At 43.7% G+C, this 25713-nt stretch overlaps 1 protein-coding gene across 11 annotated transcripts in view; it reads left to right on the forward strand.

Annotated features, from left to right (window-relative positions):
• Positions 1–7239: 7239 nt before the first annotated feature.
• LTBP1 (latent transforming growth factor beta binding protein 1) overlaps positions 7240–25713 on the forward strand; it is a 201462-nt gene continuing 182988 nt past the window's right edge. For all 11 annotated transcript variants that reach the window (XM_038176452.2, XM_038176455.2, XM_038176453.2 and 8 more), the window contains exons 1-3: positions 7240–7879; positions 8019–8089; positions 24175–24463. In XM_038176452.2, the coding sequence (XP_038032380.1) occupies positions 7431–7879; positions 8019–8089; positions 24175–24463 (809 nt within the window). In that variant the 5' untranslated portion in view covers positions 7240–7430. The remainder of the gene's footprint in view (positions 7880–8018; positions 8090–24174; positions 24464–25713) is intronic.

Raw genomic sequence — 25713 nt, forward strand, 5'->3', positions numbered from 1 at the left:
AGTTGCCTTTAAATCAACTCTGTTTGAAAAAAAAATCCTCCAAGGTACCTTGCTGGGAATCATCAAACTCGTCATCCTGGAGAGGAATCCTGATCCTTGTCAGTCATGGGTACAGCCTTACAGAAAATGAGAGACAACACAGGTGAACTCAGCTTAGGAGTATAGGAATTGCTTGATCTCAGGTCAGAGATAGCCGTCGATGTGCTTTGAATAGGAATAAAGAAGAAGCATTTGTACAGAGGTAGATCATGTGTGTTATTTGTTTTTTTTTCTTCCAATTCCATCTTTTCAGTTCAAGACTGTACATAATCTGATAGGTAAAAACTGTGGTCCTTGAAAATCCTTGACTAAAATTCAACATGATTAAAATGAGAAAAAGGGGCTACATGATCTGATACCACTTGCTACAAATGCCTGCTTTTCTGGATGACCCTATGCTGGAGAGGGAGTAGCTCCAAGTACATGTGATTCAAACACGAATCTAACTCACAGCCAGACCTTGTAGCACTGAGGCACGTAATCAAGTTATTTCCAGATAGGAATACAGATGTGTGCAGTGAAGAGACTGTGCAGGCTGTTCCGAACTGCTGCATGTGATGTTAGATTGCCTGCATATTCCAGTGAATCAGCCCGCAGACGTGTACCAGGAGTGCCTGCTTTTGGGTGCAAAAGGCTTCTAAAGAGATCTTCAGCACGCCTCCGTGGAGACATTGCCTATGCAGAACCCCCTGGGAGAAGTGAGTGAGGGCATGAATGAGGGAAAGAGCAAAAGGCTGCCCCTCAGGTGGGCTCCCTTTGGTGACAAGGAGCTGTGGTTGTGTGACTCACTGGCTGGCTGTCGCGGGAATGTCTGAGAGCAGGACGATGTCACGGGCACGCTGCGGGTGGACCACAAGCCGAGCACTGTTCAGATTCATCTGCTACTGCTTTAGGGAATCACGGTAAATTACAACAGCGAGCTTAAAACAACTTGGCAGTTATAGGGGCTTATTTTACACAGCTGTTAAGGGAGAATACAAATTAGCATTTTCATAAGCATCCTTTGTTTTGGCTCTGTGTCCTCAGCCCAACAGACTCACAAAACTGCCTCTAACCTGAGGAATGGAAAAAGGATCTCGTGACATGACAGACTGAGGCAGGCTAAAGCCATTGCGTGAAGTACTCTGTACTCCACCAGCAGGTTTCAATCCAAAGATGAGCAAAACCAGTAGGAAGTCTTTCCATCGATTGCAGCTCGCTGAGATTGAAACCTTTGGAGACAAATTGTGTATCTATGTACTTATATAGCTACTCCAACCATTTGTGGGGCTGTGCACATGATTTAGGATCATAGCCCCCCTTGCTGAGAGCCGCTAGGCAGGTCCTTCCCCTATTCTCCTCCTGGTGTCCCAGGAAGACCACTCTGGGCCAGGGCTTCTTACTGCTGTCCCTGTGCAAAGGGACCACAGCATCATCTGAGCTATTGCTGGGCGAGTTTAGCCTTCTCTGAGAGAAAAGCCCTTGCTTAGGAATGTAGCATGAGGTACAATAAGGACAGCTCAAGTCACTGCCTTCCTCTCACCTCCCCACGCCTCTGTTTTCCTGCAGGCTGTTTGGGACAGGTACAGTCCAGCTGCTCCAAAGGAGCTTGAAGTAGTCATTCACATCACCTTGATTTGCCTCGTTGCAAACCATGTTTTAATTATCTGGTGTGGCCAGCCCTTGTCAGGCCCCTTTTTGGCTAAGCCCCTTTGTAACAAGGCCAAAATCTTCTCTAAATACAGCCAAGGCTCTGTGCCGGTCTGGCTTGCCTCTCTACACTACTTCTATGTTAAAACCAGCCTAGCTCCAGCTGTGCCTGGCATTTGTGTTTGAGCCCAGGTGTTTAGCCTCTTTTCGGGGTCTGCTTCATCCCTTCTGGCATGCCTTAGCTCTCCTGGTTGCTTCTGGTCCTTAAGCTCCCTGCAGCCCACACCAAGAAGCCTTTCCTACTGTTACCCTGCAGGTCTACTTTCCTGAAACAGGTTTCCATCCCACTCAAAATGGGCATGAGCCTTGCCTGTTTCCACCTGAGGCTGTTGTTAAGCACGATGACACAGCTCAGCATGGACTCAGAGGGTAACTGAGGGTGGAGGGGACCCTTGGAGGTCCTCTGCTCCAACCTCCTGCTGAGAACAGGGTCAGCGTCCAAGCATCCTGATGCAAAACTCAGACACACTGCAGACTGACATTAAACACCTCTGGAGAAAAAGTGATGGAAATGAAAGCCCAGCATTTTTCTCCCTAGCTACATTAAATAAAAAAAAACGCTTGTAATTTTCATTTCACCACCTTCCACCACAAACCTTGAAAGAGCAGCAGACAGAGGACCTATACACATACTCCCAGCCTCTAACATTGGTGTGGCTGGGAGCTGTTCCAAATGCATCATTAAAAGTTGTATCCTGGCTTTTTTTTTTTTTTTAAATCCAAAGAGAATCTGCTGCTCTACGTGCCCAGCTGGTCTTTGAACAATTGTTTACCCTGACAGTCAAGCTCAGATACTAGTTGCAAGCACAGCAGTCTGAGCAGGGCTGGCATCTCTCTGTGGAGAGTAAGGCAGCAGCAGACAGTCGAGGCCCCAGGCTGCTGGGGGGACAGAACAGGGGGACACCAAGCACAGGCAAGGGGGTAAAATGTTACCTCCTGGGTTATTAAGTGGCTGCTGTGTGGTGTTCCCATGAGCTATGGCTCCCCTTTCCATAGTCTCACATCACTTTTGTGTACTTCTCTTCCACTTACGCCAATGGTCTTGTCTCCCTGGATTACAAATAATTACAAAATCTTTAAGACGTTCTTCGAAGTTAATTCAAGTCAGGAAGGATTTTATTTTTGCACAGATGCTTTTTCCTTCAGCTTCCCTACGTCCGAGCAGCACACAGTGCAGCAGTGAAAAGTCAGGATCCTCTGCTGAAGTTTATTTTCGTAGAGGTTAGTATTCTTGGCATATGACATAGCCATGCTGTGAGAGTTTTCAAATATTACTTGTAATATTTACTTTGCTTTTGTGAAGAATGTGTTAGTTTAAACATGTCTTCTCCTAAGGTAAAGTGAAATAATTAAATGTATTTTTTTTATTTTTGTGCTCCTTTCCACCTAATTTCCTCTGTAGTTTATTTATTTTCCGTGTACATGGCATCATACAAAATAACAAGTGATGGCAAAGGAATAGTATAATAAAAAGTTCAATAGATATTTTAATTGTTTTGTAGACAAGAGATAGTATTTCCTTGAGGGGGAGAATAATTGCAACGACATATCATGGAGATTTTCATATCATAAAAACAATCTTGTATTTCTGAATCAGTTATTTTATGTATGTGAGGATAACTGTGAAACTGCCAGATACCTTAGTAGAGGTTTCTGCTGGTTCAGGAAAATGGAATTCAAGACAATGCAAATCTACACAACTACTTCTATGATAACCAGTTATGTTAGCAACTTGAAAAGAAGACAAATTCTCCTTGCCTTTAACATTTTGTATGGTAGTCATTAGTAGTAACAAACTGGCATTAGGTATTTGCCAAAATGGATCTAGCTTTCATTGTGATTTAACGAAAAAAAAAAATCAAAAAATCTCTTACAGCAATCTCTCTTGGTAGTTCAAAGTAGTTCAATGGGGAAAGATATGGAGAAAGATAATCACTACCTTGACTGTCATTAGTCTGTCTCCTTTTCCCACCCAGACTGGTAGCTCTGGACTATGTGCGTGCTACTCTGACTGCTTCTGACACCCAGTGCGACACAGAACCCATGTTGTTCCAAGATGTGAATTCAAATAGCGAGCAAGCTGTAAGTTTCCCCATAAAAGCTCGTTCATCCCTGAAAAACTTGTCTGCTTCAGGAGCCTGTGATTCTGAATCAGGAAAGCCAGTACCATTTATCTGCTGGCATGTTTGTACAGCACCTAATGCTACAGAGCTGTAATCACAGTGGCAGAAATGATTCACTGGGGGAGGAAGACTTCTTTCTGAGGAGGAGATGGGGAAAGTGCTATAAAAATGCACTCATGGTAGCATGGTGAAGCAAGTGGGAAGTGTAAGGGAGTTTACCTAAGGTAATGTAGTGTGAGTTGCACTGAGACATGCAAAAGTTGATCATTACAGATTCTCAAGTCACAAAGGAGGGCCACCAGCAGCAATGGCTTCAGCAAAGCCAAGCTATTCCTTTCCAAGCCTCACACATTACTCCAGACTTGAGTTCCTTGGAAGTGAACGTCAGCATCTACATGAATAGAGCACGCCGGACTTGTCTTTTTGGGCAACATGACTAATGATATTTATATGGTGGTAGCACTCAGGAACTGCGGAGGCCTCAGGATATTAGTTGCTAACCATGGAGTAATTACAGTTTCTGCCTGAAGGAACAAACAGCAGTCATGGTTAGAAGCTACAGTTCTGTACAAAATACACTATGAAGAAATTATATTAACATTGGCATGTTACTTTGCAAATCTACTTCATCTATGTATCTGGAGTCACATGTGCTTTACTTTAGCGACATAATAAAGGTCAATTACTTTTTTCCCCTGCTCTGATGACAATGAGACTAAGCTGTTCTCTTCTTCAAAAGAAATACCTTCTAAATTAATATATACCTGTACAAGGCAGTGGCTAAAAGAACATACATTTTGTAGCCTACAAAATGCATTTATTTATTTATTTGCAGATACTTGAAAACACCAGATAGAGGTATTCAGATCATTCTCATCTTACAAGAAATTATAGAGACTACTTTTCCTCCTTTAGCTCAGGAGAAATCTGGAGTGATGCTACTGAAGCTAGTGGAGCTACACTACCACAGAAGCACTCTTCGGTAGACATAACTTCAGTTGAATACAGAGTTCAAGTCAAACTGTCACATGTTAATCGTGAGCTCCCTAATCAACTTTCCTAGCAGGCCAAGGGTTGCTGCCAGGTGGATCTAGAAGAGCACCTGGACCTCTTGCTGGCCCTGTAGCCTGACACAGGAGGCATTGCTGACGGTTCAGCTCACTGCCTGGCCAATATTGGCATTGGGACACAGGAAGACACTGTGACACTGCCACATACAGAAGGCTGGGTGATTGGCCAACCCGATGTGTTAATGCAGCTAAACCGGGTCCCTAACACCCACACCCTCCAGAAGTGTGTGGGTGAAATAAAGTTAGAAAGAAAAAGTGGCCAAAACCAGACAGACAAGAAAAGCATGGATCTCCTTGTAAGAGGAAAAAATAGAAGACAGAGTTAGATCTGCCACATAAATTTGTGAGGAATGTTTGACCTTAACCAATTAATCTCAGCTAATACTTCACATTTTTTCAAGAATGTGTTTGAACCTAGATCATTTTGTGCAAGGCATCCACCTTTGTGGATATATTTCCCTTGAGGTCCCTTACCATTTGCTGTACAGTAGCCAGTAATACACCACACTTGTCCCCTGTTTGACATGACTTAAAACCCACATTTCTTAAAAGCAACTGGCCCCCGCTGTGGAATGATGCAGTTTTTGCCCTCTGTACAGCAAACCCAGCCACACAAGTAGTTGTGATCTCATTCCAGAAAACTTCCGAAGGACAGTGGCCTTGTGCAGAGCAGCAATCCTGAGCACCACATCAGCTTTTTGCTGCTTACTCAGTCCTCACTCCACCTCTCGGGTTGCAAGGTATTTTTTGTTTCCTAAACACTGTAAAAATATTTAGCATATTTAGGTTTGACAATAATCAGCCTTCAGAAGACTGAACAGTTCAGTTGCTGAGAATGTCTTCCAAGTGATTAATGATTCTGTGATTCTAAGTTAAAAAAAAGCAGATGTATACATTTGCTAAGAGAAGAGGCAATGATCTCAACAGTTAATTTCTTAGTTATTTTCAAACTACTTTCAGGCTTTATCTCAGTTTTTCTTTGGAACCACTAAAGTTTTAGTTCTAGTGTAACCCTTTGGGGACATACGAGCCCCCAGCACTGGTGCCATTTTAACACTGGGTTTCAGTTCAGAGCGCTGAGGGAACAGAGGCAAAATCCCTTACTGTCAATGTGGCTCTTTTACCCTGTGACTATAGAAAGCTCCAACTCATCTATTTAAAACATCTACTTATTTCTGAGCAGTTTTAAATAGATGCGAACTAAGGAGGAAGGGACTGCTGGCTCTTGCCTGGAATCCCGTCAATGTGGAAGCCTTCTGCTCCCCGTGCCGGTGGCGTGGCCCTTCCAGGAGCATTTAAGAGTGAAATCTCATCAGTTTGGAGCTGGGGTCAGCATCCTCAGAGCTCTGCAAAGGAGCAGAGGAGGGCCTGGGGAGGAAGACCTGACTTCCATGCTGCTGTGTTTGCGAGCTGTAAGGTTCTTTTTGGGAAGAACCTGGGCACGTGAGCTCCTGAGTGGTTTAAAAGATGGAACGTTCAGGGTGTTTTATGAACTTTTAATTTATATCGCTAAAAGGTGACATCAGTTAGGACACAGCGGAGACAAACGCAGGCTGCTGTGCTCGTGCATCAGCTCCAGGTGTAGGCTTTGGGGCTGCGTTTTGCTCCTCAGGCACGCGTCCCTCTCCACAAACACAGAGCCCCTGCTGCTGCCGGGCTCTCTGCCGAGATCTCCCCTCGCAGGGGTAGCGGGACGCGCTCGCCTTTAACCCCTGCCAGCACTCCCACGCCTTCCCTCCCGCGAAAACCCCAAAAAGTGATCTCGGGGGCCTCGCCCCCACACCTGCCGCCGGCGGCCATTTGGGGCCCCCCGCCGCTGGCGTAGCGCGGCCGCGGCGCCAACGCAACAGGTAGGGCGGCCCCGCTACGCCAACTGCGTAGCGCCCGCACGGGCGGCGCCCCCCGCCCCGTTACCTGGCGCCGGCCCCCGCCCTGACGTCACCGCGGCTCCGCATTGGCTGCGCGGGGCCGGGGCCGCGGCGCCCCCTCCCCTCCCCTCCGGTCCCCTCCCGTCCCGTCCCCTCCCGTCCCCTCCCCTCTCTCCTCCTCCCCCCCCCCGGCAGCGCTCTCCCTCTCGCAGAAACTCTTAAAAAGCGTTTTTTCAGCCCGGGCCGGCTCTGAGAGCGCTCCCTGCTCGCTCCTACAGCCCCCTCCCGGCCCCACGGACATCTGCTCGACCACCCCCCCCTCCATCAACCCCCCCCCACCCTTCCTCCTCCTCCTCCTCCTCCTCCTCCTCCTCCTCCTCCTCTCCCCCCGGCGATGCTCCGCTGCCCGGCGGGGCAGGCAGGGCGCTGAGCTCCGCCAGCGGCTCGGGGGGCGGGAGGGGGCAGCCCCGGCAGCGGGCTGGGGGCAGCGGCAGGAGGGCGGCTCTTCTACCCCCCCCCCTCCTTCCCTTCCCTTCCCCTCCTTCCCCTCACCCCCTCGGGCTGCGGGGGGCTCGGAGCTCGTCGCCGGTGCAGAGAGAGAGAGAGAAGGGGAAAAAATAATAATAATAAAAATTTAAAAAATGGCTCGGCTCGGCTGGGGCTTCCTCCTGTGCGCTTGGGCGCTCTGCTCGCCGGCGCTCGGCGCTCCGGAGAAGGGCAGGCTGCGGAGGATCGCCTACGTGCTGCACCCCGGCCAGGCGGGCTCCTCGGGCAGCCGGCACCAGCGCCCGGCCCTGCTGGGGGGCCGGCAGCAGCAGCAGCAGCAGCAGCAGCGCTCCTTTAACCTCCAGCTCCACGCCCGGTACGGCGGCGGCACCGGCAGCCTGGAGCGCAGCCGGCGGATGAGCAAGCCGCCCGTCCCGCTGCGCCTCAGCCCCGCCGGCCCTCACGGCCCCCACAGCCCCGCCGCCTCCTTCGCCAAGCCGGCCCGCTTCGGGCCGCGGCACAAAGCTCCGCCGAGCCCCCAGGCCAACAGCAGCAGCAGCAGCAGTGCCGGCCTGCCGCTCCGCAACAAGCACCAGCTGCCGGGGTAAGGCGCTCCCCGTCGCCCCCAGCCCCGTGCCCGACCCTCGGGGGCTCGCCCCCGGTGCTTTGCATCCCGCCCGCCCTGTCCCGGGGCTGAGGGGGGAGCCCCCGCCGACCCTCTCCCCGCTGTGCTCTCCCCGCAGGGTGAACGTGTGCGGGGGGCAGTGCTGCCACGGCTGGAGCAAGGCCACGGGCTCCCAGAGGTGCATCAAACGTGAGTAGCTTGCGATGCTCTAACTCGGCGGCGAGCCTCTGCTGGGGGTGGGCAGCATCTCTGCTTGGCTCAAAAGGAGAAGGAGCTCGGCAGAAGGGAGTTTTTTTTTTGGAGGGGGGGGGAAGCCCCGAGGTGATGCTTTGGAGGGAGTTTTTGTCGAGTAGGGGTGTAGCAGGGTGAATAACCCGCTGGAGAAGCCAAGGTGGGGAGCATGTGCATGCACTGTCCCATTGCATGCAGTGTCTGGGCTGCGTGCGGTTCCTGAAGCGATGAACAAGGCACAGGAGGTGATGGTTTGCTCCCGTACGGGAGCGTGCTGCTACTGGGATGTCTCGAAACGCAACACGTGTCCATAAAACAGCCCTGCGTGGTTAGTGCTGTCATAACCAGGTTGTGCTTTCTGATGCAGAACTGGAAGGATCTCGGCTAATTTCAGCAGGGTTCAGGGCTGACTGCAAAGGGCTAAACTGGAGTTATGTTGCCATGAGGTCAGGGAAGAGCCGGAGGAGGCAGGAATGGCATCCCCCTTCAGGAAGCCCCGTTAGGTGTCAGCGAGATCCTGCAGGTCTTGGCACACTGCTGTAGTTTGGCAGGACAAACCTCCGTCCCTGAGAGAGCTCAGTGTTTTCAAGATGCAAACCGTGTTTGGGGGCTTTTACAGGGGGTTTTGTCCCTGTGTGGGATTTTTCACAATAGGGAGCAATCACATTTGTAATCCTCAGAAAGGTTAAGTACCTTTGACCTGCCTGGAGCTGTTGCTGGGGGCTTTATTACAGTAGGCTGTTAAAGACAAAACTGCACAATTTCTGTGACCAACCTAGATACGTATTTAAGGTAGTTCTCAAAATTTACGTTTTCAGTTTGAAATAAATGCTGCCATTAGACTAGCCACCTCTCTTTTGCTTAATACACTTGACAAGTGCTAGAATGATTTCCGTCAGCTTACATTGCTTGGGACATTGCTTTGAGGGTAGCTGAAGAGCTTACTGAACACCTACATTGGCTGAAAGACTAACAAAATCGGAAGAAAACAATGTAACTTTGGGATGTTCAAAGTCAAAAGCTATTTAAACTACAATGCTATTGTAAATCAGTTTTGTTTTGTTTTGTTTTGTTTTTTTTGCTATCTTGGGTAAAAGACAAATCTCCTTTCTTGGCTTTGACTCAATCTGTCTTCCAGTAACTTTTCTTTCTAGATAATTTCAATGCATCCTCTTAAACTTTTGCTTACAAATTAAGTAGTTTTCTTTGCTTTCTCTTGTTTAAGTTCCATGTTTTCAGCTTCCCCCCATTGTTATCCAGCTGTTCTTTCTGTCTTCCTTCTTTATTCATTTCTATTTTTAGGTTCTTCAATAAGGACTAAGGCAATTGGATTTTTGTGGGATAGCTCATTTAAATCCATCAGTAACTATGGGAGTTGAAGTAATTCAAGGAATAGGGCAGCAGATAAAGAGTTAAAAGAAAGCTGGGGGGATTTTCTGTTTGACCTTTGTTTCTCATATTGTGTCTCTCCTATTGGGCCCTCCTTTGCATTAAATACTTTTGCTGCCTGCTCTGATGCCTCCCAGCAGTGGTAAAACACACTTGGCTTGAATCTTCTTGGTTTTACCCCTCTTTTGGCAAGCCAAGGGAAGCACTAAATGGCCTGAAATTGTCTGTTTTGTAACTTAGGAAAACCATGAGATAGCACTGACTTGATTTAACTGTGGAAGGTTAGTCTCCCAGTCATAAAAGCCAGATACCTCCTTTTCTTGAACCTCCCGATGTTTCGTTCAGAACAAAAACCCTATAACTGAGCAAATGTTAACCCTTTTGTCTCCTACAAAAATGTTTTGGTTTTTTTTTTAGTTTTCGAAGTCCGATAGCAAACTGTCAATTTCTGAGGGGATCGTTCCAGTTGTGGATTAATTGTGCCACAAATGCAGGCACACCTGAGCTGACTTCATGCAGAGTCAGTTTGGATCCGTCAGGGTTTATTAGCTCAGGCTCAGTATCGTTTTAATAAGCTATTTGGCCTCTAGGGCCACCTTATATTCTTTCGTATGGTGCAAAGCCTGAGCTAATAAACCCCAGACCCATACTGGCTCTTTCCAGGGCCAGCCTCCATTTGTCTGCATCAGGCTTCCAGCCCCAGAGTGCTGAGAGCCAGCTCTGATCACGGGGCTTATTAGCTCAGGTGTGATCCCAGACGGCAGCAAGCACCGCGTGTTTCTGCTCTGCTGCACCTGTGTCAGTAAGCCTGCCTGTAACCCACGGAAAGTGAAGAGGCATGGTCTTGCAGTCCAGGTGTCATTTGTTTTCTCCATTCCCTTCCTCTTGCTGGAGGTGTTTGCTGGTGTTGTTTCCTCAAGCACAGAGCTGGGGCTGTGGCTGCTGTTCCCTTGGGACTCCTGTCCCAGGCTGGTGGCCACCTGGCTGCTTATAGTGGCAGCCGTATTGTGTTCCCCGATCGTGGTATGGAAGATATTTCAGTGCAGGTCACAGGGCAGCATGGAGGAGAAACATGGACTTTTCAGGTCCTTTTTGTAACTTGTATTTGAAGCTGAACTGTCTCCTGTGTTGACAGTCCTCATGTTGAAGTCTTGTGGTCTGTCCTCAGAAGGTGAGCTGTGTTCCTGGTGAGAGTGCCTGCCATACCCAACTCTAGACATGTAGATTTTCTCCACTCTGTGCTTAATATTTCAGTTTTACATTGTAAAGATTTATCCTGAGAACTTTTTCAAACTTGGTGTGACTTTGCTTGTGAAGAACTGCGTAATTCTAACTACAAACATAAAATCATAAAGCTCAGTCTCCAGAGTATTCAGAATTGCTTTGCGCTGGGAAAATGACTTCAAGCCTTCCAAGATCTTTTTGAAATGTTCAGAACATCCACCTTTGGTAAAGATGAGGGTGGCAAAAATTCAACCATGGCAATCAACACTTTGGAAGGTTTTAGTCATGTGAAAGGGTTTATGACTGATTGTCTTACAGCTGTAGTTATCTGAGGTTATGATCTGTGTAAGAGCAATAATAAGATACCACCAAGGCTGGAGATGCTGTGTTTTGTTAATACTTGTTGCATTACTAGAGCATTATACAGACATTAATCAGCTCTCCAATGTGGCTGTAAGGCAAGTAAAACCTAGAGTGTGGGTTCTAAATTATTTATTTCTTTTGTGGAAATTGAACCGTAGGTTAAATGTGGCCTTGGACAAGTTATAACAACTGACTGGAAGACCTAAGCTGGAAATTAGGAGTTCCTGTCTCTAAACTGCGTGTTTATCCTATTCAAACCTCTTGTCTCCTATCTACTTGCTCCTAGATTTGTGTTGGTTAATATTACTTGCTACAAAATATGCTCTTCTGTTTGTCTTTTTCTTAATGATTACGAAGGATCTTATTTCATATTGGGAAGTCAAGAAAGAAATTGTCTATTTTATGCAGGACCCGATACCTCCAAAGAAGTTTTAACTGGACTGCCCCTTGTTGTAGTAGTAGACACCTTCTGAGGTCTGTAATGTTTTGTCTGGAGTATTAATGTGAAATGTTTGTGAGCATTTTCAATGTAATGGCACTGCCTGGAGGAGTTGTAACTTCTGCTAAAATAATGGTGTAAATTAACGAATGTTAGTGGGAAGGAAAGAGCTGGATGTTAAAGGAATGCTGAAATGTGTGAGCTCCTGTGCAGAGGAGTAAGGAAGGCTCATATAGGTGAGAAAGTGGGCTTGGCAGGGTTATGTTCAGTGTGAAGCTCATATAGGGAGAGGAATGACTAACTGCAGAGATGCAGAATCCATAATCCATGTGTATAATCCTTGTCAATTAAGAAAGGAAAAGGCTCCCATCTTTGTTAGCTGAGGGGGTTGTGTGTGGGGCATGCATGTGTTCTATGGATGGGCGTGTGGTGAGGATTTGGGAGCTGGAGCCGGGCTAGGTTCTCTGAATGGGGCCGTGGGGTTCTTTCCTTTCCTTTTTGTGTGCCCAGACACTGTGCTAAGGTCATCAGAAAGTAAGACAAACGATCTGTTGTCTCTTTAATATTAAAAGATGATTTTGTTTATTCTCTATTCTTCTGGAAGACTTCCTGACTGAATGTTAAGTAAATGTATATAAGCAAGATATGTAGATAAGCAAGGCCTGATTTCTTTTTTGGAATAAGAAAATACACAACAATAGAGTCTCCCTTCTGCAGGAGACCAGAAAGCTGTGCCAATACTCGCTCTGTGGAAGGTCCCTTTGTTCACTTCCCAAATCTGCATGGCCTCTGCTGTGTGCTGCTGTTCAGCTGTCCCGTCCCTAAACTTTCAGAGCTATGCTTTGGGCTGTCATGGAGTTCACAAGCTCCATCCCTCCTTCAGGGTGAGGGCACGTCAGCTTAGCCGCTGCTTCCAGAGCTCAGTTGTGTGGGGCCTGGCTGCAGTATGCATGAGGCCGCTTCCAGCTTGTGCTCCTGACTCTTCTTGTGGGAGCTGAGGGAAAGGTTGCATGCTTAGGTCTTGTTCTGACCTAGGGCTTTGATCCACACCTGGGAACTTAGAAGCATACATGGGTCCCACACAGTTTAGAGGTAAAGCTGTGTGCCACTCAGTGTTTTCATATTGGCAGCTGAGAATCTCCTCTGTCTTCAGCTCAGCTCTGAGAAGTGGTGGTATCCAGGAGAGCTGTATGTCTGATGACTGCAATGAGTACTTCAAATGCTTGCAGCTGTGTTTCTTGGAGGTTTTCTGGTCATAAATGGTTCCCAAGGCTTGTTCCTAATCAGTGTTGTGGCTTCGAGTTTTACCAAGTTCTGTTTATTTACATTGTGTATACAAAGCCCAACTACAATGTACTCTTCCCAAATGTTTCTTCTTCACATTTGGAGATCATCATCTCAGTAAAAACAGTATCAATCTCCTTCAAGTTATGTCAAAATTGAATGTTTGAATTTCAGAGAGACATAACTTCTGTGACCTCATGTGACTCACTTATGCATTAGTCCCTTATAATTTATTCTTCGATGTTGCTTTAAAAGACCCTGAAATTGAAAAAATGAAAGCCATTACTTGAGTAGCTGATTTTTTGCCTGTGCTGTGGCTACTACTATAATACATAAATAAAACTTTTAGTTTTTGTGTAAGAGGAATAGCCTGGCTTGCATAGCGAGTCAGCCCTCCGTGACAGTTCCACGTCGTTTCATTGTCACTTACTGTCCTTGGGAAGGAGGGAAGAAAGGGAGGTTCCGGATTCCTGCCATCGCTGGCCTTGTCTACGTGAGTGAGCAGCGTGGACTAATTAATGCGAGCAGATCTACGGGCTGGAACCCTTGCTTTTGATGACCCCGAGGCCCATGGTATACCCGTTTCTGGATTTAGTAGCTATTTTGAAGTAGGTGTAGTCTGTTCTCACGGCGTGAGCGCCGCTGTGAGGCTGAATTCCATAAGGTGCATTCTTGAAGCATTCACTCTTTTGATGTAGCTGTTTAGATATTTTTTGTCCAAGTATATTTTGTCAGGATCTAAAATACACATAGTGCCTGTGCCTTAAGAAGGCCCCACAATGTGAGTAAAACCTCAGCAAGTGTGACTGACCGGACTTGCCTCAAGAGAGGATCCTGGTGCAAGCTAAAGCCTGGTGCAGGCATGGGGCTCCCAGCCACATGCAGGAGGAGGAGAAACCCACCTACTGTTTTCTACGTGCCCCAGGTGTTATTTTACTGGGAGCAAAGGAGGTTATGACGATATTATGGCCTCTATCTATTTTATACAAGTACTATGTGTGTGTAGATTAAAAGGAAACCAAACCCACAACAAAAAATGCACAGAAAAAAGAGCCTTCAAAGACATTTCTGTAGGGTTTGTGCTGCCGTACTGGAGCAGACAACAGATTTGTTGACACAAACTGCTACAGCCAGCCATCAAAGAAGCAGAACATACGGTACAGCTGTAGTAAATGTGCAGATGACAAAAAGCCTTAAATGCATTCTCTGTTAAGATATTATCAGAGGGAGCCCAGAAAACTGGTTGTGTTTCTTTTTTCCCCTCTTTCCCCCTTCAGATTTGTCAGCTGTGTTTACCTTCAGTGTGCCTGTAGTTTGGAAGTGGTGCAGAAAGCTGTGCGGGCTCTGGGTGACCACTGTGGTGGACACAGCGATGCTGCGGTGCTCTCCTGGCTTTGCTCGAAGCAGGGACAGCATCAGTGCGGGCAGCCAAGTGATCCTTATTGTACTCACCTCATCCTCGTGTGGCACAGCCTGGAGCTGTTCCTGCCTTCAACAGCTGTGCCTCTTTTGTCCCATTTCCCAGACAGTGGCACTCGTACTGTAGGGCTGCTCTTCCTGGCAGCAGCGTGCGTCCTCCTGGGTGTCCCTCCTCTCCCATGCAGGTGGGAGCACAGCGAAGCCTGTGGGATCAGCAGGCCTCCTGGCCTTCAGAAAAGAGTGAATGCAGCAAGCTGTAGGGTTCTGCACTCCATCGGGTCTTGGAAAGAGGTTGGGTGCAGCATCCCTATTCCCTTCACAGGCTCCACTGTGAAGTGCTGCATCTTAGAGACTGATCCTGCCCCAAAGCAGGCGCAGATCCCCTAGGAGTTAGGAGGTTGATGGAGAAGGGTGCAGCTCACCCTCAGCTGACTCCTTGTTCAGATATCGCCTTGCCCAGTGTTAGCAGACTGTGGGTGGTTAGCAGACTGCGTGGGTATCTCTCCACGTTTGTCACTGCACACAGGAGAACAAGGATTTGGAGTTAGCAAGTTGAGGTACTTATTTAAATACAGAGCTAATAGTAGTTCTGTTCAGTTGTGCTCTCTTTATGAAAAGCAGTAATCCCTGTATCAACACAGGGTTCTGGAGAGCTGCCCCCCTGCTAGAGGGGCATTGATTTGTCCTTTATTAAGACTTTTTTTTCCCATAATTTAAGTCAATTATTTTATTATCTCTAGATGGCAGTTTAGACCTGGATTTCTGAAGAAGCTCAACTACACAGTGAAATTGTATTGAGAATTGGTTCGGTTTACAAAAAAAATTTACTGTTCTTAACATCTTAATTACTCCGTGATGATTAATAGTCTTTTTCTCTGGTATTTCTTTTCTGTAACACTTCAGTTGTCTGAATCCTGCATCCAGTTAAAATTTTTCAATTGTTTTTTTATTGAGTTTCTGTTGGTTCATTTGAGTTCCTGTGTATTTTGTACAAAGTATTTTGTAACAAATTGAATAAACAGTGTAATGAGAGAGAGGTTAAAACAATTAAAAGGGTTGCAAACTGGAGCATTTACCACTCCAGCAGGCAAGAACAGCATCTAACATGTAAATTTTCTGGTTTCCTTAGCTTAGTCTACTCTGTAGTGAATTATCTTTTGCTGTTGTTGATACAGAAATTAAAGAATATATAGTATATAGCATGTGAGAAATTAAATTTTGTTTGTGCTGTCAGAATATGTATAATTCTGATCTCAAAATATTAAATATTTAAAATGATCTCCTAGATTTTTCAGTCTAACTTAATTTATACTGTATAAACCCCAGTAAACACGATGAAAATGCCAAGTACCAACTAGCAGAATGTGTTCTTATGATCAATAAAATGTGCCCTTTTTCAAAGGCCTAGCTCCAGCAATATTTGAGTATAGTTGCCATAAATTTATGATGTATTGTAGCATTTAAAGGTCATTGTATGAAGATATATAGAAAGTAATAGCATGATGACCACATAACATGCTAGGAGAGAAACTTGATTTTTTTTTTAAAAGCACTATGTATGCCAGAGGTATTGTTTTTTGTTTCCCTCCTTTCACGGAGTTCATGTTTATGTAGTCATCCATGTCAATATAGGAATGCTTCAGATGTTTGAAGTGGACCAGTGAAGAATTCCTATGTGATGCATGCTTTTATTTGAAGTATATTTAGGGAAAGAATTTCTCTAAGACCATGTAGTTATGATAAGAACAAAGTTCCTGTGTAGGAAGACACAGATGGTCATAATGTTTCCTCCATTAGTCATGTAGAGGTCGTGCAGGCTTTTTGAAGTTAAATAATCAGCAGAAATGGCATGAAGTAATTTTAACTTTTCATAGGATGCTCTCACAATGTGGTTGTCTCACCCTTGGTCACGAGTGCCTCTCTCTCTGTCCTCCATGACTGTGTAGATGTTAGATGTACTTCAGCTAAAATTCAGCTGTTGAAAAGTGTTTGAAGAGAGATATTCAGATGCAGAAGTAGATCCCTGGAAAAGCACAAGGTGGTGAGCACCAAATGTTCCTTCAGTTAGCTTTTGGGTTTCTAGTCTCCAGTGTTGCATCCTCAATCCTGAGTTTTGCAACGCTTACGAAGACTTAAGACTCAATGTGGTATCCAGAATAAAAGCCTACAAGTATGTGGTGAGCTAATCAGTAGGGCAACCAACAGGAAACCATTACAAACTTTGCCCTTCTCCAGGATGTCGGCACCATATTCAGATTTCTCTGAGGGAGCCAGGGAAATGCCTCTTCCCATTCAGAACCCCCAGCTCGTAGCCTCTCAGGAGAGACGGGGCCCTTCCCTGCCTTTCTTTTGGTATCAGTAGGGGGGTCATCGCTCTGTCTTTCAACACAGCGGGAGCTGGAGGTGCCTTTGTAGCATGAATTTTTATTTAGGATGCTCACTCAACCAAGATGTACTTAAGTTTGGGTTTCTTGTGTGCTTGAGGAATAGTAATCTTGAATTAATGAAATGAGACGGTATTTGTTATGCCTTTAACAGCCTATTCCTATGTTGAACGTAAGCAGAAAGGATTAGTAATATGTCATGGGCGGCATGGACCATGATACATACAGAACCAGTGTTTGCAGCAATTTAAGCTGTTGGAAATTGATGCTTAAATACGTGTGCTTAAGAAGGGGAGGAAAAACAACAACCATACATTAAAATTTACATTCAAACAGAGAGGAAGGATCTACTGGATGGGCTCACTAGACATGCAACGCTGTTCATTGTAGTGTAAACATTGTATGAAATTATTAGATACACAGGAATGACCATGACAAATGTTTGTGGTCATTTAAGTACAAACCAACAGCACTTGCTTGAAAAAGGAGATCCTTACAGGTGGAGCTGAGGCAAAAAGGTTAGATCTGCAGGAAACCTTTGGGACCATTTAAATTGTTATTGCGAGTTTCTCATTAGAAAGTACTCTTCTCTAAATTTAGTTCTCCAAATGATTAATTCTTCCAAAATTCTTATTCTTTAATTCTTGCAAATGAAGAAGATAATTAAATTGTTGTGAAATCCAAGTGATGAACATCTATATGGGAAGGCTTAATAACCTTAATCTGAGAACTGTCAGGAATTCAATATAGAAGTTTCTTCACAGCAAATGACTTGTACCTTTGTTTTGATGTACTTTTGTTTTGATTATCTAGAAAGGTATGAAAAAGTTTTAGATAAAATATTAGAACATACTGAAGTTTTTATACTTACTGACTTCGTATACAAAATTTTGCTTAATTTATTAAGTTTTAGTACATTCCATAGCAACATATTTTCAAGGTGTTATAAACCTCACATTTTAGGACTTGGTCCTGCAAATGTTTATGTATTTTTAACCAAAATGACCTGAATGCATGCCCTGAAAAGTGCATAAGTGTAAATCCGTACAAAATACTACATGCAGATGTGTTGGAAAGGTCTTCTAAACTTGAAGCCTCAGGGTAGTACTGTTGTTTTATGCTCATTTTTCTCAAAGAATGCCTTAAATATGGCCATACCAGGCCTGATAGGTGCCCCTGTAGCCCAGTATGCTGTCTGTGATGGCAGCAAGCAGTAGTTCATTAAGGGAAAAATACATCAGCATTTTGGGATAATTTCACAAAAAAAAAAAATGTGAGATTCAGTGTCTGGTGATTCAGGAATTTCAAAGTGATTCTAGTGATCCTAGTACCCCGGGTTAATGCCCCCTCTCTGCCACGTGGGCCATGTTGAACCTGTGGCTAGCTGTGTCTGCATGGTGCTCTCAAGACAGAAGAGACGATGTTCACCTTTTTTGCTGTTACTTACGAGCTTGGAGCCTTTTTCCATACTTTGTTTTCTGTACTGAAGAGCTCTGGGGAACCTTGGCATGGCTCACACAAAAAAGCTGTTTCCCACCTTTGATCATCCCAGTTGCCCTTCCAACAACCTTTCCTGGGTTCTCCTGCCAGGAAATCCTTTTCAAGATGAAAGCACCAGAATGGTATGCAGCAGCCCAGGTAGGGGGAGCTATGGGTGCGCGTGTACAAAGAGGCCTTATAGTGCTGTTCTGTGTTGTTACTCCTGACTCCTTATCCAACAATTCTTAATGCTTGTGTTTTTTTCATTGTGTCTGAGCAATGAGCTGATGTTTTTATGGAGCTACTGACAACGGTTCATTTGAGAGTGGTAGTGGTCTGCTTGAAGATCAGCAATTTAACAATTTAATGGGAAGTTAGGATTGCTTTTCCCCAGTGTGTTCACATTTATCTACACTGAATGTTATCTGCAATTTTACCGCCTAATTGCTTGAGGTGTAAAGTCTGCAGTTTTACACAGTTCATCTGCATCCTTACTGACTCAAACAGCTTGCTACCTGAAAAACTCAATACGGCTCATAATGTAGGCTTGGTTTGTATTTGCATAGCACTCTTCGTGTTGAGGAAGAGCTGGAACGCTTTGGCCCCATCAGGGATGGACAAGCCATAGGGATGGGCAATTCTGAAATGGCCTCTGGGACTTCACATCTCTAACTCAAGTTTTGCTGTTGTAGGAACTCTGAGAACAAATGAAATGCAATGGTGTATCAAAGACAATAATGAAATGCAATGATGGATAAAAGCTTTGTTCAGAGAACAATCATAGCTCATAATAAAACCATCCATGGGGGAGCAGGATGAGTAGACTGCAACTCTGAGAGAGAGCTGAGCAATATGAAATGGGCTGGTTAAGCAACAGCAGCCTGTTAGTCACTGTTGATTGTGGTGTGCGTGACTCAGTCACGTTATGAAGGGATTTAGAACAGGGTGTCTCTGCAGGTATGAATTCCCCTTAAAAAAAAAGTCCTTGATGCATATCTAAAAGGTGTTGTTACATGCACAAGAGTATATGCGATGTTGGATGTGTGCTGCTCTTCTGAAATGCTCTCGATCATTTTCTCTTTATCAGAAAAGATCCCTACGCAAGTCTCTTCTAGAAGTGCCATAGGGGTAACTTAAAGTAATCGTTTCACTGTTGCACTGTTAACTTCACTGCTGTTTTTGCCAGGAACTTTTGGTTAGTGCTGTTTCCATCTGAAAAAGAAGGCAGAACTCCATAACTACACTCTGTGGAGAGTCGCTTGCTGATCCATGGGTGTGCTCCTGTGGTGCAGCAGTTGCTGCCATGTAACCACACAACGAGAAGTCTGTTGTCCATGACCATACCATGGCAGGCAGGTGGGGCTTGCGACACTGAGAGATGAAAAAGCAAGAATAACAAGCAGGCATTTATTAATTCTGCTGCGTATGGGTCAAACTTCCTTTATTTTTAGTAGGTACAAATTGCATGGCCTTAAAACTCCCTCCAAAAAAAACAAAACAAACAAAAGCAACCCCAAGAAGCCTTGTGTTCCTTCACCAAGCTACACCTATGGGAGGTGAGGCGAGGTTAGTTATGTTGCCTGTGGCCAGCTTCCTTGGCACAAGAAGTTTTAGCTGCTGAAACTAACAGGCTTGAAAAGCAGATCAGTGAATTCCTGGCAGAAAATTCTGTTGAGGGCTTTTAAACACAAAACCAGTGCTCTTGCTCAGAAATTGCTGAGCCTCTCATCGAAGGCTGTAATGGTAGAAGCTTTTACTGCTCCTCACCCAGTTCTTATACCCATCCTTAAGTAGCCACCTTTACCATGGGGGAAAGAGATGAAGTGCATCTTTGATCTGACTCAGTAAGGCCAGTCTCATTGCTTGCATCTTGCCAAGCTTCATTTTTGAATTTGTAGTCATGACCACAGCATCAAGCCTTTCATCAAGCCTCATCAAAACTTTTTAACAGGGGCATACAAGCCCATTTTTCAGTTTCCAGCTTAATTCTTCCATATTTCAGCTTTTGGAAGCTTCGCTTTATGGAAAATAATGGTGTTTTGAGTTGGATGTGCCATTATTGTTGTCTTCAAACAAAATAATTAGGTCATGCATTTGGCACATTGCAGCTGTCTTGAACGTTTTTAAAAATAAACTGCTGTATTGTATCAATTAAATGTTCGTTTTAATTCTTTCCTAAAATGTGATCCTCTTCTTGATCTTGTGATCTTCCGTTATACAGCGTTCATGAAGAACTTTGATCAAAGGGTCAATTGTTGTGAAGAGCAAATGGATCAGTTTTCCAACCTGCTGTTACTGATCGCATCGTTTGAGACAAACTGAGTCTAACATAATTTCTGGACCTGCTGATGCTTGTTTTGTTGCAATGCCAGATGTTAGAGTAATGCAGTTCGTCCTGCAGAGCCTTGTATGCTTTATATATCTCAATAAGAGAAACTCTGCTTATGTTGCTGTCAGTGAAGTAAAACTCTGAGTCTGCTTAATATTTCTTTTTTAAATTAAAAAGTAATTCCAAAACAGGTTCTACTTTCACCTGCGTAGTTTTAAACTCATTGCAACCTTTTTTTTGTTCAAAGTGAACAATTAGGTTCACTTTGTAAGTGATTAGGAAGTTTTGTTAAGCTTCTGCAGCGTAACTTTGGTTCCTAACTACAGTTTAAAAAAAAAAAAAAAAAAAAAAGCCCTGCATTTTTCTCAGAATTGTCTTTTATGCAGTTATGAATTTTTATTTCACATGTTTTGAAAATTAGGAGATAACAGACTGGTTATTTCATTCCACTGCCACTGTCCAATGCAGATGGACTTTTAAGCTTAATCGTATGTTTAATTTCAAGAAACTTGTTGAGAAGCCTGTAGGCTTTATGGATGCATGTCCATAAATCTCAAGAAATATGCTTTCAATATGAGATTTTTTTCATGTGGTAAAAATGGGACTTAATTAATTAAATTAAATTATTTTTTGCCAAAAACTTTCTTTCTAAAACACTACAGACTGTGCCCAAGCTGTTTCCCTGTGATCTCTGTGCTATGCCTACAGATGACCAGGGTGATGGGGTCACAGCTCTGGTATCAGAGTCCCTCCAGAGCCTCTTATCACAGTGCTATCCTCAAAGAGGAATAATTCTGTATGAACACATCTCTTAGATTTGTATTACTTGGTTATTTCTGTTTGAAGTTACCAGATAGTGACAATACAGATAGGTAGCATATTTCTCTCCAGACTGAGGAAGAGAAAGTCGCATCAAAAACCTGGCAGATGAAATGACCTAAAATGTGGTGCAGTTTGTTGTTTTCACTGTATAGCTGTCAGATTTATCAGCCTGTTTTCAATGTTTTGCACTGCAGTAGAGAGAACAGTTGCTAATGCAGCTATTTTCATATTACATGGAGTAGGAGATGCCACGTTTTTGTTTCCTTTTTATCTAGGCACCAGGAGTAGCAGAGACCTGTTAGCCAGCAGCAACAAGATCTTGTGCGCTTTGTTCCAGTGATGAACGTTTTTTTCATTTCTTTTCCTTTTGCCTTTTTTTTTTCAGAGCAATCCTGAAAGGGGACCTCATGCATAGTTCTGTAGGTGTGTTGGAGTGGCCTGGTTGGCCTTTAGTCCTACGTAACTAGAAATACAGGTGTTCCCTTCAAAGAGCCACATTAAAAAGGGTTTTGAAGCGGTCCTGCTGAATGTCTGCTTTCTTTTTCTGTGTGTAAAAAGAAATCTTTCAAAGGGTCTTGTGTTCTTAGATCTTTAGTTATCCTGAAGTGTTTACTTTTAACACTTACCAGTATAAGGGATAAGGGAAATCCAAGGGGTGTCCAAGGATGCGTTCAGCAGTCGTGTGGTTCCAAGCCCTGGAAAGGTTGCGCTCCGGCTTCCCCAGCTTCTGTGGCTTTCTGGTGCATCACGATGCTTAGGGTAGCTAGTTTGCTCTTTTTTTTGTTTATTTTTATTTTTTTTTCCCCAGGTTTTTCAGTAGTTAGCATTCAGTTGTGGCTCATGAAAAAATCCCTTTTGCTCCACTTCTTTGGTCAGTGAAACTTCATTAGAATTTAAGGTCTCAGTCTGTTTTCCAAAGATATGATCCGTTTCAGTCATTTGCGAATTTTTACTGCTCATAGCAAAATCTAGGTCTTGAAGGCAAGATGCGTGGAAGAGTTTGTGTATCATAACATATGCTTGTTGTAAATCTCTTCTCACGTTTACAGTGAAAATTTTCAGCCTTCTGGCAGTAAAAGGCAATACGTGCTCTCCAAATAATCAGAAATATAAATAAGCAAATGACCACTTCTTGTTCCCAGGGAGATGTGCAATATGTAATCCAGCTAGTTCAGTCAAGTAGCATTCAAGAGAAGATGAATTGCTGACCAGCACATGGAAGGGAGTTTACGTGTGAGAAGCACATGGTGTAAATGAAGTGAAGTTGTGTGTATGTAACTCTAGTGCCCTGTGCACAGATGGTATACATGATACATCTGTACCAGCTGATATTATCAGCTGACAAGTTGCACCAAGCTAACACAGTTCTGCCCTAGCAAGTTTTTTTCAAATGTGTGCTTGTATGTTTGCTTTATATTTGTATATAAATGTATGTATAAAAACTTGATTGAAGTGCCAAGTGCTCCAGTTTGAATTTATTTGGAACAGGGCTGTGTACTTTTTTCTAAATTACTTTGAAATTGGATATTCCTGAGTATGGTATAGTATCATATGTTATGGCTTATGATATGGTGTTACCTATTTTAGTAAAACCTTTACCTTTTGATCTGGCATATTGTTTTGTCTACGTAAAAAGATCTGTAACAACATTAGAGGTATGCTCTGTTTGAAGGGGCGAAGTGTGTTGCTCAGCAATGTATCTTCTCGGGAAAGCTTCATTGGATACCATCTCTAAGACAAATGAAAAAAAAATTTGATATTTTAATTCAAATTGTATTTTGCTATTAAATTTAATCCTCTTGATAAGAAGATACTGTTTTTGCCATCTTAGTGTTTAACATTCTCCAAATATAATAGCATTGTAAGATGAAACATCCAAAATAAATCCTGAAATGAGGCACATACCTTTGCAGTGTTATGTATACATATGATCAGCAGCTGCTTTTGCTTTTTTCATTTTGTCTGTAAGGTTTGCTTCTTCTCAATAATTCTTGCTCATTCAGAATGGAACTGATCCTGTTTTAACTAGATCTAGGAGATGGCCGTTGAGAGGAGGCTAATTATTCAGACTCCCTCTGTAGCCAGTGGATAGAGCAACACAAACAGAGCGTAACTAATCCTGTGTGAAGCTGGGTATCTAGAAGTGAATTGTCTTTTGAAGAAACTTATCACTCTGCACTGGCGGTACAAAAGAGCATACAGCAGCTAGAGCAAGATAATCACAAACACCTGTCTGTCGCAGCCCCTAGGTATAGCTATGTCTTTGTAGGATCAGTTTGTGTGTCTGCTTTTTCTTTTTCTTTTCCTTTTTTTTTTTTTTTTTTTCTTGTTATTATGGTGTTAATTTCAGAGGGAATTGCATCTTGGCTTTAGAGGGGGAAGGGTTGAATCGTTTCATGCCTCTGCAACATTTTGGTCATCTCTGATGTGACGGTAATGATTCATTCTAGGTGCACATAAGGGATCTGTGATTTTAAATAGTAGCAGAATGAATCCAATCCTGGATCTGCAGTAAACTTGTATAATCTGCCTATTTTTGTTTTCATCAGTATGTATTTTGGTTGTCATAGTATAGGGAGGCAGCATGCAGGGAAAGAGTACAGAAGACTAACAGATTTTAAACAGTTCTGTATTTCTTGATCTTAACTTGCACATTTCCAATTATTTTTTGTTTTTTTTTTTTTTTTAGCTCACCAACATTTTTACTTTATTAAACTGTTCAAATGTTGTGCATGTATTATATAGAAGAGCAGTAAAAGCCATTCCAACTTACAAACTCTTTTGTGGAGCTTAGCAATGTTAATATTACTTCAATTAATGCTAACAATTAACACTTTTTTTCAATTGTGGGGTGGGCTTGCATTTCCTGTCATCCTGTTTCACAGGTACTTTTTTAAATGTCTTTTTGTAGCTAACTGTGCACCACCGTGCCAAAATGGAGGGATGTGCCTGCGACCTCAGCTTTGTGTGTGCAAGCCAGGAACAAAAGGCAATTCCTGTGAGGACACGGTCATGCAAGACACGTCTTCCACTGAAGTCCGGAACCCTGTTGCTCCCCCATGGCCCATACCCCAGCAGGCTGCCCAGCAGACCTTTTCTCGAAAGGTGCAGGTCCCACCAAAGGTTGGCCCTATGACTCAGATGGCTTTCACCATCAAGCAGAAGCCTCCTGTTGGATTACCTCAGCAAATGCAACCACAGTAAGTGCTTTGTTTTTATTTTTGCTCTTCAAGAAGTCCAATATATTGGTTTTATAAAATGTTGTTCATTGCAAATGTTTTCATATAGTCACACTTAGAATCTTTCACTGATTTTTAAAGAATGTTTTATTTTAACTTGAAGACTTCTAAGTGGCTCCTTGTGAACCAGATCTTCTCACCTGAATAGAATATCCCTTAATATCATTCCATCGTTTTTTCCTTCGAGTAAAAGTGCTATATTAATTTCACAGGAGTCATTTATGCTGCTGACTTCTTGAGTTTAATCAACAACAAATTCCCAACACTACATAAATGGGGAGAGTAAGATTTTGTGCGTGTTCTGGTTTCTTTCTGCTATCAATATACTTCTCCCTCCCCCCCTCCTTTTTTTTCTAGTTACGTTTTTAATTTTATTACAATGGATGCTTCTGTTTGCTTGCATTTGAGGTTTAGGACTGCAGCTGCCTGTCATAGGTGGCAAATAAACACCCCTGTTGTTGCAGTTTTTCCTCTGCCTCCAGGCTTCAATGTTACTTTCATTAGTTGAAATACTTCAAATTAATCTGAAATTTCTCTAACTATATTGTTGCTTATTTTAATGTGTTTGACCTTAACTTGTTCCAGGGTTGCACATAATGTGGGGGGAGAGAGGTGCACAGAAGCCTGGTGATCAAATTGAGTGGACAGTTTTAAGGTGTATGCAGCTGCTGCTGTACTTCCAAATTCAGGTGAAGTCAGGCAAAAAGTGTTGCCCTCTGAAGATGTCACTTTTGGATAGCTGTAATAAGGATATAGTCCATCTTCTAGCCTCAAGAGCAAGATTATTGGGACTGGGAGATAAACTGTTATTTCCCTTGCCCAGAATTATAAAAAGTGAAGGCAGAAGAGCAACATGGGATTATACCAGACTGCACCTAAGTAGTTATACGTTCCTGGTAACGAAGTACATCTTGCCATACCTCTCCAAGCTGCTTCTGAGAACAGAAGTCACTGGGCACTGCCAGTGATACCTGGTATTTTCTGGTTACCTCTATTGGGTTCCTTCCTCCAAAACACTTCTGATTCCTTCTAGTGGTGTCCTAGTTTGTCTAACTGTGAGGTCATAAGTAAAAACAGGTTCATGCATCTTGTGTAATAGGATGACGAACTTAAATATTTAGATTTCTGTTGGAGTTCTTAACCCCAATACAACAGGTTTCTTGAGAAATGTAGAAGATGAAGCAGAATGGGCTTTAAGAACAAATACACTT

The sequence above is a fragment of the Anas platyrhynchos genome, chromosome 3 (genome assembly GCF_047663525.1).
Source record: "Anas platyrhynchos isolate ZD024472 breed Pekin duck chromosome 3, IASCAAS_PekinDuck_T2T, whole genome shotgun sequence".
Taxonomy (NCBI): Eukaryota; Metazoa; Chordata; class Aves; order Anseriformes; family Anatidae; genus Anas; species Anas platyrhynchos.